Source organism: Planococcus citri, chromosome 5, assembly GCF_950023065.1.
Source record: "Planococcus citri chromosome 5, ihPlaCitr1.1, whole genome shotgun sequence".
Taxonomy (NCBI): Eukaryota; Metazoa; Arthropoda; class Insecta; order Hemiptera; family Pseudococcidae; genus Planococcus; species Planococcus citri.
In genome coordinates this window covers 25664559-25689891 of record NC_088681.1, presented here as the reverse complement: position 1 = coordinate 25689891, position 25333 = coordinate 25664559, and the positions used below count along the sequence as shown (strand labels likewise).

The following is a 25333-nucleotide window of genomic DNA, read 5'->3' as shown; positions in this document are numbered from 1 at the left end:
ATTATTGCTTTTCAAGTTTTTCGAATTACGTAGGTACATAAAGGTAAACGATTAAACGTACAAATACATTGCTCAAAGTTTATATTTTTCAGCAAGAAAGTACCTACAAAAAAACTCTTGTTATGGAATTTTAATTTTTTGAGCATATGTTGCATTGACCTTCTAGTACTAAAAATAGCCTAGCATTTGTCATCTCATACCATAAAGGTATTATAAATAATTAATTTTACCCGTAAACAACAGAAGGCAAGATGAAATTCGAATTCATAATCTCAATTTATTAAAATAAAATTACGGATAGGAACACCTTTTACATACTGGCAATTGGCATATTAAAATAATTTGTATAAGGTACAATATCACATTTCATTGTTTTAAAAAAAATCTCAGAAATATAGGTAAGTACCTAACCTTATTCAGACTGATCGCTGGTATGACCATAATACTCTGCACAATCAGTAGTCTCTTCATCCAATTGTAACCAATGAATTATTTTCATCAAATCTTCTCTCTGGTAAAGTTGCTTAAATTCTCGAATTTTTGATTTATCGCCATCAAAAGCCCATATAATAATTTTCTTAATCACATACGGATATTTATATTTTTTCCAAAGATAATCTTCTTTCATCTCACTTCTCATGATGTTGTGTATATTTCGCCGCTTAAATTTTTTAATTTTTTTTCTTTTTGTTGAAAATTTCCAACTTATAAGTTCCTCTAATGAAGAAAATGATAAACACGCGTCTCTTCCATTGATATATCGTTCTACTATTTCTCTCATGAGAGAATGAAACGCTTCATGAATTCTGAACGTACTTCTGAATTGCTCTACCTTAACTTCATCGCCACAATAACACCAAGAAACAAATCTTGGAATATTCATCCTTTTCAAAGAATATTTAGGTATATAGTGATAGTTGTAATATGGACGGTAAAAAAGTTGCTGAAAATGGTCAATTATTTCTTTTTTAGAAATTCTAATTTCTTCAGGAGTAAGACACTGAGTCAGAAGATTATCAACCTCAGTGAACTTTTCGTCCCCGTTAGGTCTATAAATGTCCATGTAATTACCATTTTCGCGCCAAAATGAAAATACTATCTTCCTTTTTTTTCGATTAGCTACTTCTGGGTTCGAATACAGCTCGTCTATAAATTTGAATAACTTCGTCCAATTTTCAGCTCTCCAAATTCCTTTGATGGAGAGCATTCTGGATCGCAACAAACGTATTTTCAAGCGTGTCTGTAAATCGGGGTTTGTAGTGAAAAACATAAGGTATTTGTAAAATTCATCCAGATTCGAGTATACTAAATTGCTAAAACGAGTCAAAATTTTACTTTTATACTGGTTCTCTATCTCATTAATGAGAATTCTTTCCTTGATTTCCTGCTGTTCACTTGAGCTTAAACAATGTTCAATCAATGAATCGAATGAGTGAGAATCATTCAATAATGAATCTAGCAAAATATTTCGGAAAAAGTACTGCCTAATTTCGGGTGTTGTTCGGGAAAAAACAGCTTTTAGGAATTCAACCGTGCAGGGACTTTCACAGATTGATGAAGAACTAATCACATCATCAGCAATACGGCACTCTTTCTCAATCGCTATATACTCAACCAAGTCATCTGTTGCGCTGTTCCATAAATATATCAGAAATTGTACAGTATCGTCTCGACTACGCTGTTCATTGCATCTTATCATACCGAATAAATCTTCAAATCTTTTGCCTCCAATCACAGACATGACACGTTCCCAAGCAGCTTTTGCCAGCTCTTCTTCTCCTACAGCAAAGAAGTTCAAAATAATAATCACGGGCTGTTCCAAATATATACGCTTGAGCTGATACCGGGTCAGTTTTGAAAATAAAATCATCTGGTATTTTTGGTACCAAAGATATTGAATGAAATTTCCCGCCATTTTCAGTTGATCCTCTTGATCAAAAAAATTCCAAAAGTGTTCATACACAGGCCAGTCAATCTTCTGATCTGCAGATTTTAAACCATTAAATAGGCTAGTATGAGCCCTGTTGAAATAAAAATTAGAATTGATTGTGTTGGGATCACTACTTTTTCGTTTATATTTAATCCAGTAGTCAGTCATTCGATGTTCACATAGGCTTCCTTTGTCCACATTTTTGAGAAATTTTTCACTCAACGAAGATATGGGGAAATCCTCAATATAATTCTCTAAGCAGTATTGGGCAATTATTGTAAACATCAAATCGTTATCGTTCAATCTTCGAGGACATGATAGAGCTTTTTCTGCAGTTTTTTTGTCGTTAATGTTGCCATTGCTGTCCCAAACAAATCCATAAGGGAAAAAACTTCTTTGTTTCGAATCATCGGAATCCTGTGTAGACCTATCAATGGTATCAAAAAATGGTCTTCGTTTGTATTCATCACAATTACACATCTTTATAATATCTTCATAGCGGTGGTGACTCATTTTTTCATTAATCGTTCCACAAACTGTTCTAATTTTCTCTTCAATGCGCTTTGGTACCTCGATGTTATGGATAATTTCGTGGACTTTTTCAAGCTTATTGTATTCATAGCGCATCTTACGACAATGAGAATAATAATAATCCCACGTTTTCAAAGCTACTGCGAGACAAGCTATGTCTTCTAATTTTGGAATGGGTTGAAAGTACGTAAATTTGTTTTCCAAATCAATACTGGTTGTCTCCATTTTGCGAATTTTTGGTATTTACATCCAGTTCCTGAAACAAATAACGTACAACAGAAGTAAGTATGAAGATAAGAAGCAAAATCTCAATTAGAATGATTCTACGTATTAATACGGTTATTCTAGATACGTATTTTAAAGGGAGTGAGAGGGTCCGCCAAATTAATGGTTTTGTTACACCAGGTAGGTAATCAGCCGCTGTACTGGGCTTTTCAATTGCTTATCCTGTGGAATTTTTCAGCAGAGTGGCCGCAAAGTGTTGAGTGAGTAAAATGACTACCTATCTTACTTGGTAACTTTCAGTTTTCACCTACGTTTGCACTCAACTTTGGAACTTGTTTGATTTTTTTGAATAAACTAGGGGGCTCCGCCCCCTGGCCGCTTCGCGGCCCAACCCCCGACTCGTTCCTCGGGCTGCGCCCTCGGACCTTCGCTTGGGGGGCTCCGCCCCCCAAACCCCCCTTCTGGCCCGTCAACCACCTCCCTTATGGCCCGTCAACCACCTCCCTTATGGCCCGTCAACCATTCCTATCTGCGTGATAGAAAAAAACTTCTGGAAAAAATTGATATATTTCATATTTTTTGGTACTTGAGCTTTAAAATCTTGTTTTCTATTGCACTGATAACTTTCTAACTTACTCCATCTTGTACAGAACTTAACCTTGATCGTCTTCCATACCCCAAACACGTATGTCCTTATTCAACATTTCGAGTAAATTTGAAGGTAGATATGTACTTATTTTGAATACGAAAAACAATTTTTTCCAAGAGTTTTACAACTTTTAGTTTTTATAACTTTTTTTCTATCGCATGGATAACTTTTTAAGCTACTCCATCTCGTAGAGAATTTTACGTAGATTATTTTCCTTACCTCAAAAACCTATGTTCTCACTCAAAATTTCGTTTAAATTGTAGTTTTTTTTAAATAACACGTTTCTCAGACCCATTTCAACAGATTTTGAAAATTTTTCAGTACGTTATGTATATCTTTATTAGGTATCCCCACAAAAATTTTCAACCCCCTCCCCTCATTATTTAACCCTCAAGATGGCGTTTTTTTCATTTTTTTATGCATATCAAGAATCAAGATTGCGAGGTACAGTTTTAGAAACGCGTTTTTTGGATGTAATTTTGACCCCCTAACGTCATGTACTTTTTTCGACATTTTTTCAATGGTGCGGCGTGCTGAAAAGTTGAAAAAATGTGTCTTAGTGGGGGGGGGGGGGGGGTGAAATGGGAATTTTGGCTTTTGGCAAACATAAATATCAATGAGTAGGGTGTCGTTTTCTTATGATTCGGTACCGCTGGGCACGAATATGACGTCAGATTTTGTTTTACACTCACACAGCTCCTCCGGAGCCCTCAGCCCCCCTCAATTTTTAATATTTTTAAAAATAAACTTACTTTGATGATTTTAGTCTCGTTTTCTTATGATTCGATACCGCTGAGCACGAAAATGACGCCAGATTTTCTGCTACACTCACATAGCCCCTGGGAAGCCATCAGCCTCAGTGATGTTATGAGCATATGCTCACCGAGCAAATTCGCGAAATATGCGTGAAGAAAAAAGCATGTGACATATCAAAATACACGCCAGAGGTCACTATTAATGAATAAACTGATAAAAACGCTATCAACTCAACTCACCTCCTCGAAGTCAGAAAATGAAATGATTTGAGCCGTTTTTAATTTTATTCCATAACAATTTCTCGGTAAAGACTGAAAAGTGATGAATTTTGGTTTCATTTGATTCCCAACGTTTAAAATATTTGAAAAAGTTGTCCTTCACTCCAGAAAGTTCTGCTGTTTTCCTCTTTTTTACATGACGTCCTGTTTGTTTGACACTTTGTAGTCTCAATCAATTAAAGTCACCTTTTACAACACGAACAAGGTGACTTTAATTGATTATAAAATGTGCGAAAAAGGAGAAAAACACTACATTCAAAACTTTGTAGTCTACTCACTTCTTCTATTTTTTTAATCATAAAACAAAATTTGAGACACTCCCTTCTGAAAAATATTAAAGTATTTTCAAGAGGAAATGATTTGTTTTTTCATATTTTAAATAACAATTTTTGTACTTCCCATTTACATATTCTTTTTTTTCTTCTTATCATTTTTTTTAAAATATGAATTTCTAAAAATTTTCTGTCAAGTGATGATGAAATCAAAGTAAGTTTATCATTTTTCAAATATTAAAAATTGAGGGGTGCTGAGGGCTCCGGAGGAGCTATGTGAGTGTAAAACAAAATCTGAAGTCATATTCGTGCCCAGCGGTACCGAATCATAAGAAAACGACACCCTACTCATTGATATTTATGTTTGCCAAAAGCCAAAATTCCCATTTCACCCCCCCCCACTAAGACACATTTTTTCAACTTTTCAGCACGCCGCACCATTGAAAAAATGTCGAAAAAAGTACATGACGTTAGGGGATCAACATTACATCCAAAAAACGCGTTTCTAAAACTGTACCTCGCAATCTTGATTCTTGATATGCATAAAAAAATGAAAAAAACGCCATCTTGAGGGTTAAATAATGAGGGGAGGGGGTTGAAAATTTTTGTGGGGATACCTAATAAAGATATACATAACATACTGAAAAATTTTCAAAATCTGTTGAAATGGGTCTGAGAAACGTGTTATTGAAGTTTCAGAAAAGGGGGGTTCCCCATAAAGGGGAGGGGGTGTGGATCTGAAACTTTCCACACGGAAGTTTCTCAATGGTACCTACCTTCCATGCTAATATAAACTCGAGCGTTTTTGGGTATCATTTCACCCCTCTTAGGCGCCTATAGCCTTTATGTATTTTTCAGAAAACCCCCCTCATTTAAATGGTTGCCATGTGACTGTAAAGAAGCGTAGTTCTTTTCTTTCAACAACTAAAGCAAAATCTATGTAAGATGAAATTAAATAAGTATATAGCATTGCGAAGTAAAGTTCTGTACAAAGTAGGGTGGGTTTAAATGTCATCTGCGTGATAGAAGAAAACTTCTGGAAAAAATTGATATTTCATATTTTTTTGTAGGTACTTGAGCTTTAAAATCTTGTTTTCTATTGCACTTTCAAACATACCTAATTTTGTAGAGAATTTTACTTTCCTTACATTTTTTTTTCTTCCTTTATAAAAACAAAAAAATCAGTGCAGCAAAATTTGAAATTTTCCCCTCTCCACGGCTCACCCCCCCCCCACCTCTACCAAAAAACTTACTCCAGATTTGAACTCTGCGACCTCGAAAACATTTACACGATAATATAAGCAAAATTTAAAATTTTCTCGCTCCCCACGCCTCACCCCCACTCCTACAAAAAAATAAGTGCATATTCGAATTCTACGACCTCGAAAACATACTTATTGACATATTTCACATCGATGAGGGTTGAATCCTAATTATCGCCGTTTTTGGAGGGTCTGTGGCCCACTGAGTACTTCAAGAATTCGTAGCAACATACTATTTTGTTTTGCGAAAAAAACACGCGGAACTGTGTTCACTCGAAGTTCAAATTGAATTTTTCGAATATCAAACATTAAAAAAAAAAATTAGTCCTACGCACTTGAAACTTTGAAAATCAAAAATCAGGGAAATTAGTTTATGTAAAAAAGTCAGTAGAATCTGAAAACTACCTTAAACAACTGAAATTAAAACTCACTCTTTTTTATTTAGGGTCTAAACATCTATTAAGCCCATGATTTTTTCAAAATCCGTAAATTTTGAGTTTTGCGAAGCAATTGGCTCCTTCAACTCACAAAAAAATCAACCAGTCATAATAACGATCTACAGTTGAATTTAATAAAATCCTGAAAGTTTAAAATCTCAAAACTAAATCTAACCGATGCCTCAGGATGATTGAAGTCACATAACATTTTTTGAGCGTAGATGGATTCTTGCCCACGGTGGCACCGCAGAACGAATTCGTTATAACGCGGGAACTACGAAAATTCGCAACCATATCCCCCCCTCCCCTCCCATCAAAAAATAGCAGGACGTACTTCGGCGATCTAGTGATATCCGCATTCTCGCTTCATCTATCCTTCTCTCCTGTACTTGAACCAGACCAGTTCTTTCAATATATGTACTGCTTTCCCGCTCTCCTTGTCCCTCTACCTTCTTTCATCACCTACACTGTCCGTTCTCCTTTCTCCTGTTCCTTACTTCAACGCCCAAATGTTTCACGCGGCTTGTAGTTATGCAAAAATACACGTCACGTTGCAATTCCACCACTCGGACATTTTCGGTGTATTTCGACTCTCACTACCACAAACATACAGCGTCTTGTAAACGTCTTGTAAACGCCTTACTAACACATCTCCGACTTCCGAGTCGTTCGCTCTCGTCCAGAAGTTGTTTGACGGGTTTTGATTTTTTAATATAGAGGACATTTTCGGTGTATTTCGACTCTCACTACCACAAACATACAGCGTCTTGTAAACGTCTTGTAAACGCCTTACTAACACATCTCCGACTTCCGAGTCGTTCGCTCTCGTCCAGAAGTTGTTTGACGGGTTTTGATTTTTTAATATAGAGAGACTAAAGAGATTGATCTCCGATGCAGAATACTCATACTTACACGTTCATGTCTTGAACTAGATTTGTTTGAGATTTAGGAATTTTTTAAAATTTTATATTCTCACTTTGTAAAAAAAAAAACAAAAAAACTATGTTTTAATCCATCATCTCAAATTTTGCAATTTACCTTTCCTGATCGTTTCGGAATGTCGAACTACAGGATTGAATTTTCAGTCACCGAAATTGGTCACAACGCCTTCTAAAGAAATCTTACCTATTCAAACAAATTTTTAAATTGTCACCTCTATATTTGCTCTTCTCGTGAAAAATTGATACCGGCAATTTAAAAAATTTGCAAGAAAAACAACTTTAGAAACTCAAAATTTGATTTTGGGATCTGAGTGATACACCCTCTCAGTGAGCCAAATTTCAGCTCAAGATTACGGTTTGGAAAGCTTCTGCTGTTGAGTCGTTCACCTTACTTGTATTTTTGTACAAGTTCAATGTTGAAGGTACAAGTATATGTACTAGGTACGTAATATGAAGTTGTGAAGAATGGGAAATTTCAGAAATTTTAGGTAAAAATGCTCCGCGATCTTTCAGTAGTGACTACTGAACTGGGACAAAATGATGAATTATTGAAACATTCATGTATATAATACATATAAGTACTTAGGTATGAAATTTGATTTTATATGGTGCCATCATTGATTATTTAGGGCTACAAAAATGAGGAGGAGGGATCTCGGCACCACCGAGTGTGAATCAACCTTCTACTCTCTAATAACTTTTAGGCTGAGGCGATGAAATACCAACAACCAAATAGATGAGTATTTTTGAAGTTTCATTTATTCTAGGTAAATCAAATACGGCACTTCTCATAACAACTTCAAGATAACTTATACGTAACACGACAATAACTGTCAAAAAAAAGTTATAAGTTCCTAAGTAAGAAATCAGGTGCCTATATTTTTGTACGTAGGAAGATAGGAAAAAACATGTGACTGCTTCATCATGGGGAAAAAAAAAGATAGTCGAACGAAAGTTTAATTGGTTTTATCAGTCACATAATATAATAGTGAATATTTATTGATAAAACAAAATATCAATAAATTTATTCAAAATACTTACAATAAATATACCTAGGTACAAAATGTAAAATTCTTCAGGTAAAAAAATAAAATAAAATTGGACGATGAATTTAATTTAATAAACAGATAGGTACTAAAAATAAAACGTTGTCATTGATATTGGATATGTAAGTAATATGTATTAGCATTAAAAAATTATATGAGTAGATTATTTTTTCTTTTTAGGGAAAAAATTATAATTCAATTGATCAATTCACACATCTCTTTTAATCTGAAATTAATATTAGACAGGTAGGTACTTGTACTTATCTATAAATTAAAAAAACAAAGCTACCTACAAATTTTCAGTCCATTAAAAAACGGTACTAAACACAACATGGCATTAAATAATAGGTATAAAAAAGTAAAAACGAAAATCACAACTTCAATCCACCAAAATTAGAGAAAAATAAATAAGAAACAATGGAAACATGAAAGTACATATCACGAAACTCATCACATTTGGACCATGCCTAATTCAATTTTAGTCAGACTCATCGCTGCTATGATTTCCATCCTTGCGGCGAAAACACCTTTGTTTCATTTTTAACCAGTACATAATTTTCAACTTATCTTCTTTCTGATAGAGTCGGTTAAATTTTTCAATTTGGAACTCATTGCCATCGAAAATCCACGCAATAATTTTCTTCGATGCCTCAAATAGACGCATCATACATCCTTCGCAAAAATAGTTTTTCTGAGTATATGTTCTCATAACCTCGTATATTTGGTTCTTTTTGAACGATTTTATGCATTTTTTTGATGCAAATTTCCAGCATAACAGATGTTCTAATGAAGAAAATGATAGTTCGGCGTCTCTTTCAATACTAGCGTATCGTTCTACCGCTTCACGCAAAAAAAGTGGAAACGCTGTATCAATTGGAAATGAATGTTTAAATTGCGAGATCTTTTCCTTGTCACCGTCATAACACCACGCAGTAAGTTTTGAAATGTCGATTCTTTTCACAGCTATATCAGAATACCGTCTTGTATTGGAACAAGCTATTTGAAATTGGTCCATTATATTTTCTTTAAAAGTTACAATTTCTTTAGGGGTAAAAAATTGAGCAAAGAGGTTATCAATTTCGGCGAACTTTTCATCACCGTTACGTCGAAAACAGTTCCAGTAATGGAAGTGAGAGTGCAAAAATAAATTGGACGCTTTCTTTTTCTGTCGACGAGCTTCTTTTTCATCTTTGGCATACAAGTCGTCGATAAATTGGGATAATTTTGCCCAATTATCAATTTTTATCAGCTTTCTGATGATCAGTGCTCCAGATCTCAACAAACGCTTCTTTACACGCATCTGTAAATCTGGATCTGAAGTGAGAAATTTCAAAAATGCATCAAATTCTTCTACACTGCAATACAAAATATCACGAAAACAACGCAGAATTCTGGTTGATTCTGATTCCATCGCTATGACCAGCAATGTTTGAGGCATTTCTAACTGATTACTCTCATCTAAACAATCTTCGATAAATGAACGAAACAATTCATGAGAATAATTCAATAACAAATGCAATCCTTTTTCCAGAAAAAATTGCTTCCTGAATTCGAGTGTTGTTTGAACCAGAACGACTTTTAAAAAGTTGAAACTAGAGCAACTTATACGAGATTTTGGGTTTATAATAAAAAATTTGGCAGTAATTGCGCAATTCTTTACATTTATCAGATAATCGATCAAATTATCAGGAGCACTGCTCCATAAATCGATCAAACACTGTATGTTGTTGTCTTCTTGATACATTTCTGAGTCCAAGATCGCATCTATCAAACTTTCGAATTGCACCTCTTTGATTGTTAACTTGACGCGTTCCCATGTGGCTATTGCCAGTTCTAATTCTCCTAAACGAAAATAATTCGCAATAATGGCTACATGCTCTTCTGAATACAAACACTTGAGCTGATTTCTGTTCATTTTTGAAAATAGAAACATCTGGAATTTTTTGTCACTTCGAATCGAATTTCTGGTCATCGTCACTTGTTCATTTTCATCCAAGAAATCCCAGAAGTATTCGTACGCACTCATAGGCCAGTCAAGGTCGATGGCAAATTTGATTTTGTTGAGTATTCGGCGTTGGTGATTTTGAAAACTATCATCATACCCACCTAAAGCATTTTCTTCACAACGTTTCCACTCAATCCAGTAGTCTGATAATTCACGTCTTATTCTGCCATAGTACGAGTAGGACGAATTTTTATAAAAATCTGCACTCAACGAAGACATTGGAAAATCCTTTATTTGGCTTTCCAAGCAGTATGTGGTAATCATTTTAAACATATCGTCGTTATCATTCGATCGTTCAGGACACTGTAAAACTTTCTCTGTAGTTTCTTTTTCGTTGATGTGGCCATTTATGTCCCAAACAGCTCCATGAAGAAGAAAATGGTATCTGCTTCCGTCAGTGTGGCACACCCACCTCATTTTAACAGTATTGTCCTCTGACATTTGGATTTTTACAGTTTCACAAAGTGCAGTAATTTTTTTTCTGATGCAGTTTGGAACTTTCATGTCACTGATGATTTCATTCACTTCGTTTAGTTCATCTTTACGGTTATACGTCTGGTCATGATGAGAATAATAATACTTCCACACATCTACAGCTGCAGCGAGAGCAGCCATGCCTTGTAATCTGGGAAAAGGTGAAGAATATGTATCTTTGTTTTCTAAATCAACGCCAACAGTCGCCATTTCCTCAATAGAAGTCTAATACAATTTCTGAAACAAACAACGAGCAGGCATAGCATGAGAACGTAGTTGGCTGGAAAATCCCTGTGTGGAATTTCATGCAAAAATTGTTATATCGGTGAGTAACCAATCTGAAATCTCATTAAAAAATCTCACAGAAAATCGCTAACGTTTACCGTTAGGTACCAAGGAGACTCATAAGGCAGCTCTAAAAAAAATTCAGCCGCTCAGACAAAAAATTAATGTTTTTGCAAAGTTTTCAATTTTATTTCCGGAATAAATCAAAAATTTGTATAAATTGATAAAAAATTGAAAGACTAATTATCATCCTGGAAAACATAGTCATATTTTCACATTGTACTTAATCACTTTTAGAAGTCTAATTTTGAGATAAGTGCACCAAGATGCGGGATCAGGGGGTGGATCGCGAAAAGAAAATGTCGGAGAATGTGACCAAATCAGTAGAAAACCTTTACTTTGAGTTGAAAGTCACTCAGAAAAAATGCCCCCAAATGGAAGATATGAAGCCTCAAAGGGCTGTATTTTGATGTTTTTCTTACTGTTGAAAATGCAATCCATACATGAGAAAAAACAAGATGGGAATCCAAATGACTGCTTAAAAAATTTTTCAATTTTTACCTACGTTTTCACTCATCTTTGGAACTTGTTTGATTTTTTTGGATAAATCAATCTTAGATGCAGAATATTATGCATTCTGATCAAGCTCTTGAATTAACCTTATAAGGAAAATATCCTAAATGACAGAAAATTTTTTGAATCGGTCAAAACTAAACTGAAAGAACATATGAACAAAACTAGATGACCATGCAGTCAACATTTTAGATGTTGAAACGCATTTCTCAATTTTTAGTACATTTTCAAAAACCAAATTTGAATCCAAAATAAACAAAAAATTAAAATTTCCCAAATTTACGTGGAAAGCTGAGATGGAAATTCCACATTTTCATAAAATGTCACAAAAATTGCACAAATCAACTTTATAAACTTGATTGGAACCTATCAGTGACCTACTTGACCCATAACATACGATTCTTTCACCTAACCCTACCTATAGGTATTTCTCGAACGATTTTTTGATTTTGCGAATTTTGAATTTCTTTAATTTGGCTGCAGGCTTCGACTAAAAATGTTGAAATTAGATCATAAACTAAATTACAGGTTTCCAACTTCATTTGGTAACATTTTGTGGATATTTCAACTTAATAAAACTTAATAGATACCTATGTACGTAGAAGTTCTAAAACTAAGTACTTGCTCAGACGGCTCGAAACGGTTTTAAATCGATTCGGAGAGGTGGAGGGCAGTCGAAAAAATTTTTTACATGTAATTTTATCAATTTTTACTTCAATAACACTTAAAAAATATCGTTACACATCATTTTTAAATTGAAATTTTCCAAAAAATGATAGATAGGTAGCTCAATTTAATTCCTGATTTTTAAAGTTTTTGAAAAAGATTACTACATTTTTACATTTAAATTCTTGCAATAACAATTCAAATGAATTCGTGATTTCCAAAATACTTGGAAAATTGAATTGTTGAAAAAATAAAATTCGAAATTCTCAAGTCATCAAACTTTTTTAAGCCCCCTCCTCCAACCCTTTTATCAATTTTTATTTCAAAAACTTTTGAAAAATATCGTTACACAGAATTTTTAAATTGAATTTTTCAGAAAATAATTGGTAACTTAAATTCCTGATTTTTAAAATTTTTGAAAAAGAATATTACATTTTTACATTTTTAAATTCTTGCAATGACAATTCAAATGAATTCGTGATTTCAAAAATAGTTGGAAAATTGAATTGTTGAAAAAATAAAATTCGAAATTCTCAAGTCACCAAACTTTTTAAGCTCCCACTCCCCTTCAATTTATCAATTTAAGAAAATTTTGAATTTTTCCTGATTTTTGAACCCATTTTCAAAAATTCTTCAAAAATTGAGAAATGCACTTCAGTTTGTAAAATTTTGTCTGATAATGAGTTTTTGTACGCTTTTTCGATTTAGTTACGTCCAGTTCAGATACATCAGTAAGAAAGCTACGTAGGTACCTACACATTTTCCTTGTTAGACCATTTTTGAAGCATCCATTGCCAAATGTGATAAAGATTATTATCAATCTTCTGCCCTCTAGAATAATTTTTGACCTGAGGCGATAAAATGATAATAACCTTACAAATGGATGACGATGTTTGAAAATTCATTTTATTTAATAAAAAAAAAAAAAAAAGGCACTCGAACAAAAATTTAATTGCTTACATCAGTCATACAATGAATATTTATTTATTGAACAAAATATATCCATTTATTCGAATACCACAAGTATGTATACAAATGTAAAATTCTTCAGGTACTCGTAAAATAAAAGAAAATTGGAAGAAGAATTTAATTAACAGAAAATGTCTTTAGCATTAAAAAATAAAAAATTGAGCGAGTAGTCGAATTTTCTTTTTGGAGAAATAATTCAATGTGATGGTTTTTCACACCCATACCTATATGTACCTGAAAATTGTTTTTTCATTCTTCCCATTTATAAGTATATTCAGCAAAACTACCAAAAAAAGCTCTTTTTCCCCGAGTTTTCAAACAATTTTCATCGATCTTCTCCAATCGAGAAATCATGAAAATTATGAGATGTAATAAAATAATTTTCACAAAAAAACATTCCCCATCTAATCGGAGCTCAAGTGAAAATATTTAAATGAGAAAAGAAAGGATTTCAATAAAATTTTCGAACTAGTACCTATAAATTAGGTCTTGAAACATAATGGTGCCTGATTGAATGTACCTAGAGCATTCAAAAAAATTGCGTAAATGACCAAATGGAGTACACAAGATGAACATTTTTGCATCTAGGAGAAAGCTCATGATGCAAACTATCAGAAAACATGTTTACTTTTACTTTCATGTATAATTTTCTATCAATAAATTTGAAAAAACAGTAGGTATAGGTACCTTTATTCAAACACATCTTTCATGCTGAAATCAATATTACCATAGATCGGCGCCTATCTAAATTAAAATAAAACTAATGCTACAAATTTTCAGTCAATTAAAAAAAAAACTATAATTACTCAAAAGCAACATGGTATGTATTAAGAAAAAAGTAAAACGAAAAACACAACTTCCATTCACGAAAATGAGAGCAAAATAGGAACTACTTATATTTATCATGAAACTGATCACTTGGATTATTTCCATTTTAGTCAGACTCGTCGCTGCTATGATAATAATTCGTACGCCAGTAAGAACACGTCTTTAACCAGCAAATAATTTTCCACAGTTCTTTCTGATACTTTTGCTCAAATTTTGCAATTTGGAACTCATTGCCATCAAAAATCCACGGAATAATTTTCTTTCGTGGGTTAGACGGCCAGTAGTCACGTAACATGTATGTTCCTATATTATGTGTTCTTATAACATCGTATATTTGGTTCCTTTTGAACGATTTTATGCGTTTTTTTGAATCAAATTTCCACCATAAAAGGCGGTCTAATGCGGAAAATGATAGATCGGCGTCTCTTTCATTAACGTATCGTTCTACTGCTTCACGCAAAAAAAGTTGAAACGCTGTATCAATTGGAAATGAACTTTTGAATTGAGAAATCTTTTCCTCGTCACCTCCATAACACCACGCAGTAAGTTTTGGAATGTCGACTCTTTTCACAACTCGTATATCAGATCTCCATCCTGTATCGGAACAAGCTGTTTGAAATTTGTCCATTATATTTTCCTTGAAAGTTACAATTTCTTCGGGGGTAAAAAACTGAGCTAAGAGGTTATCAATTTCGGCGAACTTTTCATCACCATTACGTCGGAAGCAGCTCCAATAATGGAAGTGAGAGCGCAAAAATAAATTGGACGCTTTCTTTTTCTGTCGACGAGCTTCTTTTTCATCTTTGGCATACAAGTCGTCGATAAATTGGCATAATTTTGTCCAATTATCAATTTTGATCAGCTTTCTGACGATCAATGCTCCAGATCTCAACAAACGCTTTTTCACACGAACCTGTAAATCAGGATCTAGAGTGAGAAATTTTAAAAATTCGTAAAATTCTTCTACACTGCAGTACAATAAATCACTAAAACAACGCAGAATTTTGAGAATTCTGGTTATGGTTGATTTTGATTCCATCGCTGTGATCAACAATGTTTCAGTGATTTCCAATTGATCATTCGCATCTAAACAATCTTCGATAAATGAACGAAACAACTCGTGAGAATAATTCAGCAACAAATGCAATCCTCTTTGCAGAAAAAATTGCGTTTTGAATTCGGGTGTTGTTTGAGTCAGAATGACTTTTAAAAAACTGAAACTAGAGCAACTTGCACGATATTTTGGGTCTACCAAAAAAAATTTGGCAGCAATTGCGCAATTTTTTACATTTATCAGGTAATCGATCAAGTTATCAGGAGCCCTGCTCCATAAGTCGATCAAACACTGTATGTTGTTGTCTTCTCGATGCATTTCTGACTCCAAAATCGCATTAATCAAACTTTCGAATTGTACCTCTTTGATGGTTAACTTAACGCGTTTCCATGCCGCTAATGCTAGCTCTAATTCTTCTAAACCAAAATAATTTACAATAATGACAACTGGCTCTTCTAAATACAAACGCCTGAGCTGATTTCTGCTCATTTTTGAAAACAGAATAATCTGGTATTTTTTGTCACGTTGAATGAAATTTCTGGTCATCGTCACTTGTTCATTTTCATCGAAGAAATCCCAGAAGTACTCGTACGCACACATAGGCCAGTCAGAAAAGTCAGCAAGTTTGATATTATCAAGAAGCCGGCGTTGGCGATTTTGAAAGTGATGATCATATCCACCATCTGAAGCATTTTCTTCACGGCGTTTACACTCAATCCAATAGTCTAATAATTCACGTCTACCGCTATAAAAATTCGAATTTTCGTAGAATTTCGCACTCAACGAAGACACTGGAAAATCCTTTATATGGTTTTCTAAGCAAAGTATGGTGATCATTCTGAACATATCGTCGTTATCATCCGATCGTTCAGGACATTGTAAAACTCTATCCGCAGTTTTTTTGTAGTTGATGTGGCCATTTATGTCCCAAACAGCTCCATGAAGAAAAAAATGGTATCTACTTCTTTCAGTGTGACACACCCGCCTCATTATTTGAATGGTATTATTGTAGTCGAACATTTGGTTTTGTACAGTTTCACAAAGTGCGGTAATTTTTTTCCTAATGCAGTTTGGTACCTTCATGTCATCGATGATCTCCATCACTTCTTCTAGTGCATCTTCACGGTAATACTCCCACTCATAATGAGAAAAATAATAGGTCCACACATCCGTAACTGCAGCGAGAGCAGCCATGCCTTCTAATCTGGGAAAAGGTGGAGAATATGTATCTTTGTTTTCTAAATCAATACCAACAGTCGCCATTTCTTCAATACAAGTATAATCCAATTTCTGAAACAAACAGCGTACAGGCACAGCATGAAAACGTAGTTGGCTGGAAAATCCCAGTAGAGAACCTCTCCGGCGCAAATTTTTAATATTACTTAATAATTGTATGTAGTAGAGTCATTAGAAATTCAGTTCGTAAAATCTCATTACAGAATCCCACAGAAAATCACCGACCTCTACCTTTAGGTACCAAAAACACCCTTAAGGCACTAGGCAGCTCTGAAAAATTCAGCAGCTTAAACAAAAAATTTAAGATCTTGCGCAGTATTCAGTTTTCCCAAAATGATCCAAAAATTGCATTAGGCGATGAAAAATTGAAAGACCACTCATCAGTTATCATCCTGGAAAACATGAGTACCTACCTTAGAGTCAAACCCAGAATTCTCCACTTTTCACTATTTTGAGAAAAACGCAAAAAACTGATGGAAGGTGGGTATTAGTAGTAGCAGGTTTCTTATCTCGCCTATATATAGTGCTTCGGGTAACAATCGAATTGACAAAAAAAAAATTTTTTTCAAGTCTTTCCATACATAGCAGTAGGGTCATTCCACGTCAATTGGACCAAGAAGTGGTAGGTGGGTTCGGCGATTTTTTTGAAATTTTTCCTGTGGAAAGACCTTCCAAAAGGATGACCAATGGCGCAAATCGCAGCCCTCCAGCTCATTTTTAACGGCAGCCAGGGGGTGTCAAAGTTTTCAGTGAACCTAAAATATCATCCATTTCAGCAGTGAATTGCTCGATAACCGCGATACCTACAAAAATGGAACTTTTCCCCATAGTTAGAGGTTTTGAAAGGCTTTTTGGTGATATCATAAAAATCAGTGTTGCCACTTTTTTTCGTACAAAAAATTAGCTCAAAAAGTTTCAAAACGTAATTTCCATATCGTTCCGACTCTCAAAAATTCTGAAAAAAATATATTATGGACAACTGTTCATGCTGAACAACATATTAAAAAATTGGGATGGTAACTTGTAACAAAGTCGATTTAAAAAAATTTTAAGTTTGCGAAAAAATGCTATTTTTTGATTTAAAACATGAAAAAAAGTTTTGATTGGTAAAAGTTGACCCATTTGACCACTATTTTCACGTATCTGTTGAAAAAGTTGCAAAAACCCCTTTCACTCAATAAAATGAACTCATTACAAAAAAATCAAAATTAGAAAAAATTCAAATTTCAATTTCAAACATCAAAAAAAGTTTAAATTTATTCAGTTGTCTTATTTTGACCACTTTCTGACGTATTTCATGAAAAAGTTGATAAAAATCTCACTCACCGCAAAAAAAAATGAAATTTGCTTTTTTTTGAATTTTGATTTTTTTGTGATGAGTTAATTTCACCGAGTGAAGGGGTTTTTTCAACTTTTTCAACAGATACGTGAAAATAGTGGTCAAATGGGTCAACTTTTACCAATCAAAACTTTTTTTCATGTTTTAAATCAAAAAATAGCATTTTTTCGCAAACTTAAAATTTTTTTAAATCGACTTTGTTACAAGTTACCATCCCAATTTTTTAATATGTTGTTCAGCATGAACAGTTGTCCATAATATATTTTTTTCAGAATTTTTGAGAGTCGGAACGATATGGAAATTACGTTTTGAAACTTTTTGAGCTAATTTTTTGTACGAAAAAAAGTGGCAACACTGATTTTTATGATATTACCAAAAAGCCTTTCAAAACCTCTAACTATGGGGAAAAGTTCCATTTTTGTAGGTATCGCGGTTATCGAGCAATCCACTGCTGAAATGGATGATATTTTAGGTTCACTGAAAACTTTGACACCCCCTGGCTGCCGTTAAAAATGAGGTGGAGGGCTGCGATTTGCGCCATTGGTCATCTCTTTGGAACGTCTTTCCACAGGAAAAATTTCAAAAAAATCGCCGAACCCACCTACCACTTCTTGGTCCAATTGACGTGGAATGACCCAGTAATTCACGATACCATTTTGGAGAATTCTGGTTTTGACTCCAAGTCAGTAAAAAATGTCAAAAATACACGAAAATGCATGATGAAATGAGGGATAATTCTAGATTCAAGTCAGTTGAAAGTATCTCAAGGTTGTTTACAGTCAACTGGAATGAAAAAAAAATTTTTTTTGAAGTATTTTTTTCAAAGTTTGACTCGAACCCGGTACTTTGGACCCCCTAACCATCATGATATCAAATGGGGTAAAATGTAGAATGGCAATTGATGCGTACCTACTAACTGTACCCAAAACGACCATAATCTCATTTCCGAAAATTTTGGACATTTTTCGGAGTTTGACTCGGACCCGGTACTTTGGACCCCCCTGACTGCGTCATTGTGTCAGATAGGTAAAAACGGAGAATGGCAATCGATGCGTACCTACTAACTGTACCCAAAACAATCATAACCTCATTTTTGAAAAATTTGGAGAATTCTGGGTTTGACTCTAAGGTACTAATAGCCATATACATACTTATCTATGTAGGTACTTTTAAATATCAATTCGACCATTTTTCGTGTTTCGGGAATCAACTCACCAACTTGCCCTCAATGAGCAGACATTTTCGAAAAAATCGCGTTTTTACACTCTAACCTCTACCCAACCTGTTTTGGAAAAAATGGTTGACGTGAGTGCCCCGTTCCAAAAGACAGTACGTATTTCAGATTTTGTATAAACTTACCTATGTCATTTCCATTCCCATCAGAATCCAAAATCTGTTTTAGACTCGTCAAATTTCAACAAAAATTAACACCACTGTGTTCTAAAATATTCTTCCAGTTCAAAAATAATGCGTACCAAGGTACTCATTAATGCGAAATATTTGGAAAAATGAATTTTTTCAAAAGACGAGTTTACTCATAAATAAGCGATTCGCAAATTGTAGGGCTCGTTACTTGGTTAGTTTTGAAGTACCTAACTAAGGTACTCAGTTTTTCCAAATGTGTTTTTTTTTTAAATAAAATTCCAGAAAGACTTTTTTTTTTGGAAAAAAATTCCGTAAGATCGGGTACCCCTGGGGACGACGTGTAACTTGGGACAATTTCAACCTTTAGAGTTTGAATGGTGGTATAAAAGTTCTACCTATAATGTTGAACTGAGACTCCTGAAAAAATATGAATGTGTTGGACATGACCAAACCCTAGTATAGTTCAAGTTGAAATCGGGGTTTTCTGACGTAACATGTGTTGATGAAAACAGTTTATTCTATCAAACGTGGATTTCCATAAAATACCTAAATTGAAAAATTGATAAGTTTGTGTAGTCTGCCAATGTGGAAATATCAAGTTCATTTTTGATTTCATCTTCAATTTGGGAAGTGTCGCTTTTTTGCCAATAATTTCCAAAAACCCTCCCTTAAAAAAAACCTCATTTTTTCCTAAAAATTGAAGCCTTTTTGACAAAAATCACCAAAATCCCGGTTATTTTCACCAAAAAATTACAAAATAGTTACCTAACTAGTTGTACTTTTTTGATTTGATAAAAATTGCGAAAAAGTATCACTTTCTACCAATTAGGTATTGCAAAAATAGTCAAAGTCTTGCATTTTGTCAATTTACCTACCTATTGTCAAACATTCCCACTTTTTACAAAAATCACTAGGAAGCCCCCTGCCTTTCTGCTAAAAATTACTGAGAAGCTCTGCCGTTTTGCCAAAGTCAAAGTCTCGTTATCTACCAAAAATTGCTTCAAAAAAACGTGATTTTTTTCGTAAAAAAAAAATCCCCAAAAAGTTGCACTCTTTTCCAGAAATTGTTTTAATGGGTCACTTTTTTTTTTGCAAGGAATTGATCAAACAAACTCTTTCTTTCGATAAAATTATCAGTTAGTTGCCCAAAATTGCCCAAAAAGTTTCGCATTTTTCAATCAAAATGTTGAAAAATTGTTCAAATTGGCAAAAATTGCGAAAAAGTATCACTTACCTATTGCCATAAGTTGCCAAAAAGGCTTACTTTTTGCATTTACGTACATACATTCGGGTAATCGTCAAAAAAAGGTCAACTTTGATATGCATAATTTTGAAAAACAAAAATCATTTTTTTGGAAAATTTCAAGTGGGAATCATTCGTATATAGGTGTCCCAGATCCCTTTTCTAGTGTTGGCCTCAATTCAATCCCCCCCACTGTGGGCCCTGACCCCATTAAAACGGCGATAATTAGGATTCGACCCTCACAGATGTGTAATATGTCGATTAATATTTTTTCAATGTCGTACGTAGAATTCGAATCTGGAGTTATTTTTTATGTAGAGGTGGAGGTGAGGCGTGGGGAGGGAAAAAATGTCAAATTTTGCTTATATTATCGTGTAATATGGATCGATCTGTTTTCGAGGCCACAGAGTTCGAATCTGGACTTCCTTTTCTGGTAGGGGTGGAGGTGAGGCGTGGGAAGGGAGAAAATGCCAAATTTTGCTTGTATTATCGTGTAATATGTCGACTAGTGCGATAAATGTACAGCTGCAGTCTGAAATTTGGCCAAGTCGAAGGACAAAATGGGCGCTGGACAAGCCGAAGGACAATCTCAACGTTTTTTCGTTTCTAGCCTTACTTACTGGACATTATTTGATTTTTAACACGTAATAAATGTGCACTTATCATGTGGAGTTTCTTCCCTTTCTCAATGATCGTTTTTGGCGGGTTCATCAGGGTAAATAAAAAGGCAAGCCGAAGGACACCGATTTTTAGAAATATCAAATTTTCAGAGATAAGTATGATCAGAACGAGCCATTGCGCAGGTTTTGAAAATAACATTGCGGGGTAACATTTCTATGAGAACAGTGAACCAGTGCAGTCACTCACCAGAAAAAAAATGTTGGATTGGGAAGCTACCAAAAATAATTGAAAATTGCTCTAAAATTTGCGCAAAAAGTGTGTGATAGTTTTCAAATGTGAAATGTCAGCTTCCTATGGACTTATTGCAATTACAATTTGCACAATAATGGACCTTCGTGTTCTATAATAATGAGAATGTGTCAATTTTCCCCCTAAAAAAATGAAGTTCATGACACTTTATAACAATATTCATTTTCAAAAACATGGCGTGTGACAGCCAAGTCGAAGGACATTTGGGGTATAAAATTGAATGTACACCAATTAAAAGGAGAGGCTAAAAATCTCAATACCATACGTGAAATGTGTGGGGGATGATCCTTGAATGGACCAAAAAAAAAATTTCATGCTAAAACCTTTGAGAAATTTGCCAGGTACACGATTTTGACCTTTTTTTTGAGAATTACCCACCTACACATTTTCCTTGTTAGACCATTTTTTAAGCATCCATTGCCAAGTGTGATAAAGATATTATTAATCTTCTGCCCTCTAGAATTGAGGCGATAAAATGATAATAATAACCTAACAAATGGATGACGATTTTTGAAGATTAATTTTATTCTGTTAAAACACACTTCTCACCACAAGGTACATGTAAGTGCTTCATCATGGCAATAAAAAATTTTTTTTAAAAAAGGCAGTCGTTACATCAGTCATATAATGAATATTTATTTATTGAACAAAATATCCATTTATTCAAATATCACAAGTATGTATACAAATGTAAAATTCTTCAGCTAAAATGAAAGAAAATTGGAAGAAGAATATAATTAATAGAGAATAAAAATAAAATCTAGACAGTGATATTGGATAACATAGGTATAAGTAAAGGCTTACATATTCATTAAATGTCTTTTTAGCATAAAAAATTAAAAATTGGGCGAGTACCTAGTCGAATTTTCTTTTTGGAGACATCTTTCAATCTGAAATCAATATTACATAGATCGGCGCCTATCTAAGATAAAATAAAACTAATGCTATAAATTTTCAGTCAATTAAAAAAAAAACTATACTCAAAAGCAACATGGTATTAAGAAAAAATTAAAACGAGAAACACAACTTCAATTCACGAAAATGAGAGCAAAATAGGAACCATTATTTATCATGAAACAGATCACTTGGATTATTTCAATTTTAGTCAGATTCATCGCTGCTATCATAATACTTTATACTCCGGCGAGCACACGACTTTAACCAGAAAATGATTTTCCACTGCTCTTTATGATAGAGTCGTACAAATTTTTCAATTTGGAACTCATTGCCATCAAAAACCCACGCAACAATTTTCTTCCCCGGGTCAGACGGCCAGTGGCGACGTAAATAGTACGTTCTTACGCTATGTGTTCTCATAACATCGTGTATTTGGCTCCTTTTGAACGATTTTATGCGTTTTTTTGATTCAAATTTCCACCATAAAAGGTGTTCTACTGAGGAAAATGATAGATCGGTGTCTCTTTTATTAACATATCGTTCTATTGCTTCACGCAAAAAAAGTTGAAACGCTGTATCAATCGGAAATGAACGTTTGAATTGCGAAATCTTTTCCTCGTTGCCATGATAACACCACGCGGTAAGTTTTGGAATATTGACTCTTTTCACAACAATATCAGAATTCCATCCTGTATCGGAACAAGTTGTTCGAAATTGGTCCATTAAATTTTCTTTAAAAGTTACAATTTCTTCAGGGGTAAAAAATTGAGCTAAGAGGTTATCAATTTCAGTGAACATTTCATCACCATTACGTCGAAAGCAGCTCCAGTAATGGAAGTGAGTGCGCAAAAATAAACTGGACGCTTTCTTTTTCTGCCGACGAGCTTCTTTTTCATCTTTGGCATACAATTCGTCGATAAATTGGGATAATTTTGCCCAATTATTAATTCTGATCAGCTTCCTGATGATCAGTACTCCAGATCTCAACAACCGCTTTTTTACACGAATCTGTAAATCTGAATCTAAAGTACAGAACTTCAAAAATTCGTTAAATTTTTCTACACTGCAGTACAATAAATCACGAAAACAACGCAGAATTCTGATTGGTACTGTTTCCATTGCTGTGACAAGCAATGTTTCAGTGATTTCCAACTGATCATTCGCATCTACGAGTAAACAATCTTCGATAAACGAACGAAACAATTCGTGTGAATAATTCAATAACAAATGCAATCCTTTTTCCAAAAAAAATTGCTTCCTGAAGTTGAGTGTTGTTTGGGGCAGAACGACTTTTAAAAAGTCAAAACTAGAGCAACTTACACGAGATTTTGGCTTTACAAAAAAAAATTTCGCTGCGATTGCACAATTTTTTACATTTATTATGTAATCGATCAAGTTATCAGGAGCACTACTCCATAAGTCAATTAAGCACTGTATGTTGTTGTCTTCACGATACATTTCTGAGTCCATAATTGCATCAATCAAACGTTCGAATTGCACCTCTTTGATTGTTAACCTGACCCGTTTCCATGTTGCTATTGCTAGCTCTAATTCTTCCAAACAAAAATAATTCGCAATAATGACTACTGGTTCTTCTAAATACAAACAACTGAGCTGCTTTCTGCTCATTTTTGAAAACAGAATAATCTGGTATTTTTTGTCACTTCGAATCAAATTTCTGGTCATCGTCACTTGTTCATTTTCATCCAAAAAATCCCAGAAGTACTCGTACGCACACATAGGCCAGTTAGTGTAGGTAGCAAGTTTGATATTATTAAGTAGCCGACGTTGGCAATTCTGAAAGCGTTGATCATGCTCACCAACTGAAGCATTTTCTTCACGACGTTTACACTCAATCCAATAGTTTGTTAAGTCATGTCTACTGTCATAAGAAAACAGATTTTTATAAAATGTTTCACTCAACGAAGACATAAGGAAATCCTTTATATGATTTTCTAAGCAGTATGTGGTAATCATTTCGAACATAATTTCTGCGTTATCATTTGATCGTTCAGGACACTGTAACACTTTCTCCGTAGTTTTTTTGCCATTGATGTGGCCATTTATGTCCCAAACAGCTCCATGAAGAAAAAAATGGTATCTACTTCCGTCAATGTGGCACATCCGCCTCATCCTATCAGTTTTGTACGCTGACATTTGGTCATTTATAGTTTCACAAAGCGCAGTAACTTTTTTTCTTATGCAGTTCGGTACTTTCATGTCATTGATGATTTCATTCATTTCTTTTGTTTGATCTCTACTGTAATATTTCCATTCATCATGAGAAAAATAATACTTCCACACATCTATAGCGGCAGCGAGAGCGGCCATGTCTTCTAATCTTGGAAAAGGCGGAGAAAATGTATCTTTGTTCTCTAAATCAATCGCCATTTCTTCAATGCAAGTCTAATCCAATTTCTGAAACAAACAGCGTAGACACAGTGTGAGAACGTAGTTGGCTGAAAAATTCCAACAGGGGGCCTCTCAGGCAAAATAGTTTATATTGGTAAGTAGCCAATCTAAAATCTCATTAAAGAATCACTCAGTAAATCACCGACTTTTACCGTTAGGTATACCAACGTGACTCATACGGCAGCTCTAAAAAATATTCAGCAGCTCAAACAAAAAATTGAAGTTATTGCAATGTTTTCAATTTTTTCCAAAATAGGTATAAGTGATTCTAAAATTGAATAAATTGATAAAAAATTGAAAGATGAAAGCATCATGCGTTTAGAAGCCTAATTTTGGGATAAGTGGATCAAAATGTATAGTAGTATCACGGGTGGATCGCGAAAAGAAAATGTCGGAGAATTTGACCAATTCAGTAAAACCTTCATTTGAGTTGAAAGCCACTCAGAAAAAATGTTAGCTCTGGAAGTTCCCCAAATGGAAGATATGGGGTCTCAAAGGGCTGTAGGCGATTTGAATCCTAAATTACTTTTTAGGAATCGGGAGTATAGGTAGTTAAATTGATTCCCACGTAGCTTTTGCCTGTGTATACGAGTAGGTATAAATTCATTATTTCACAGGCAGTATGGTAGGTATTCATAGTACTCTTTGATTTTTTCTGTTGAGTGCCACTCAAGAGCCAAAATCTGGCCCTTGAGTGTCAAATTTTGACGTTTTTCTTACTGTTGCAAAT

General features: G+C 34.2%; 1 protein-coding gene across 4 annotated transcripts in view; it reads right to left on the bottom strand.

Moving 5' to 3' along the window:
• Window positions 1-25333, bottom strand: part of LOC135848952 (uncharacterized) — a 61662-nt gene that overhangs the window by 3946 nt on the left and 32383 nt on the right. The window contains exon 2 of one of the 4 annotated variants that reach the window (XR_010559465.1): window positions 258-2717. The exons of 1 other annotated variant lie outside the window; for it this stretch is intronic. Coding sequence is in view for 1 of the 3 variants with exons in the window: in XM_065369060.1 (XP_065225132.1) it covers window positions 8806-11016 (2211 nt within the window). In the remaining 2 variants the exon portion in view is untranslated. Of the gene's footprint in view, window positions 1-257; window positions 2718-8222; window positions 11044-21923; window positions 24610-25333 lie in introns of those variants that run through there. 2 more of the 4 variants (XM_065369060.1, XR_010559466.1) reach the window with 2 other exon arrangements.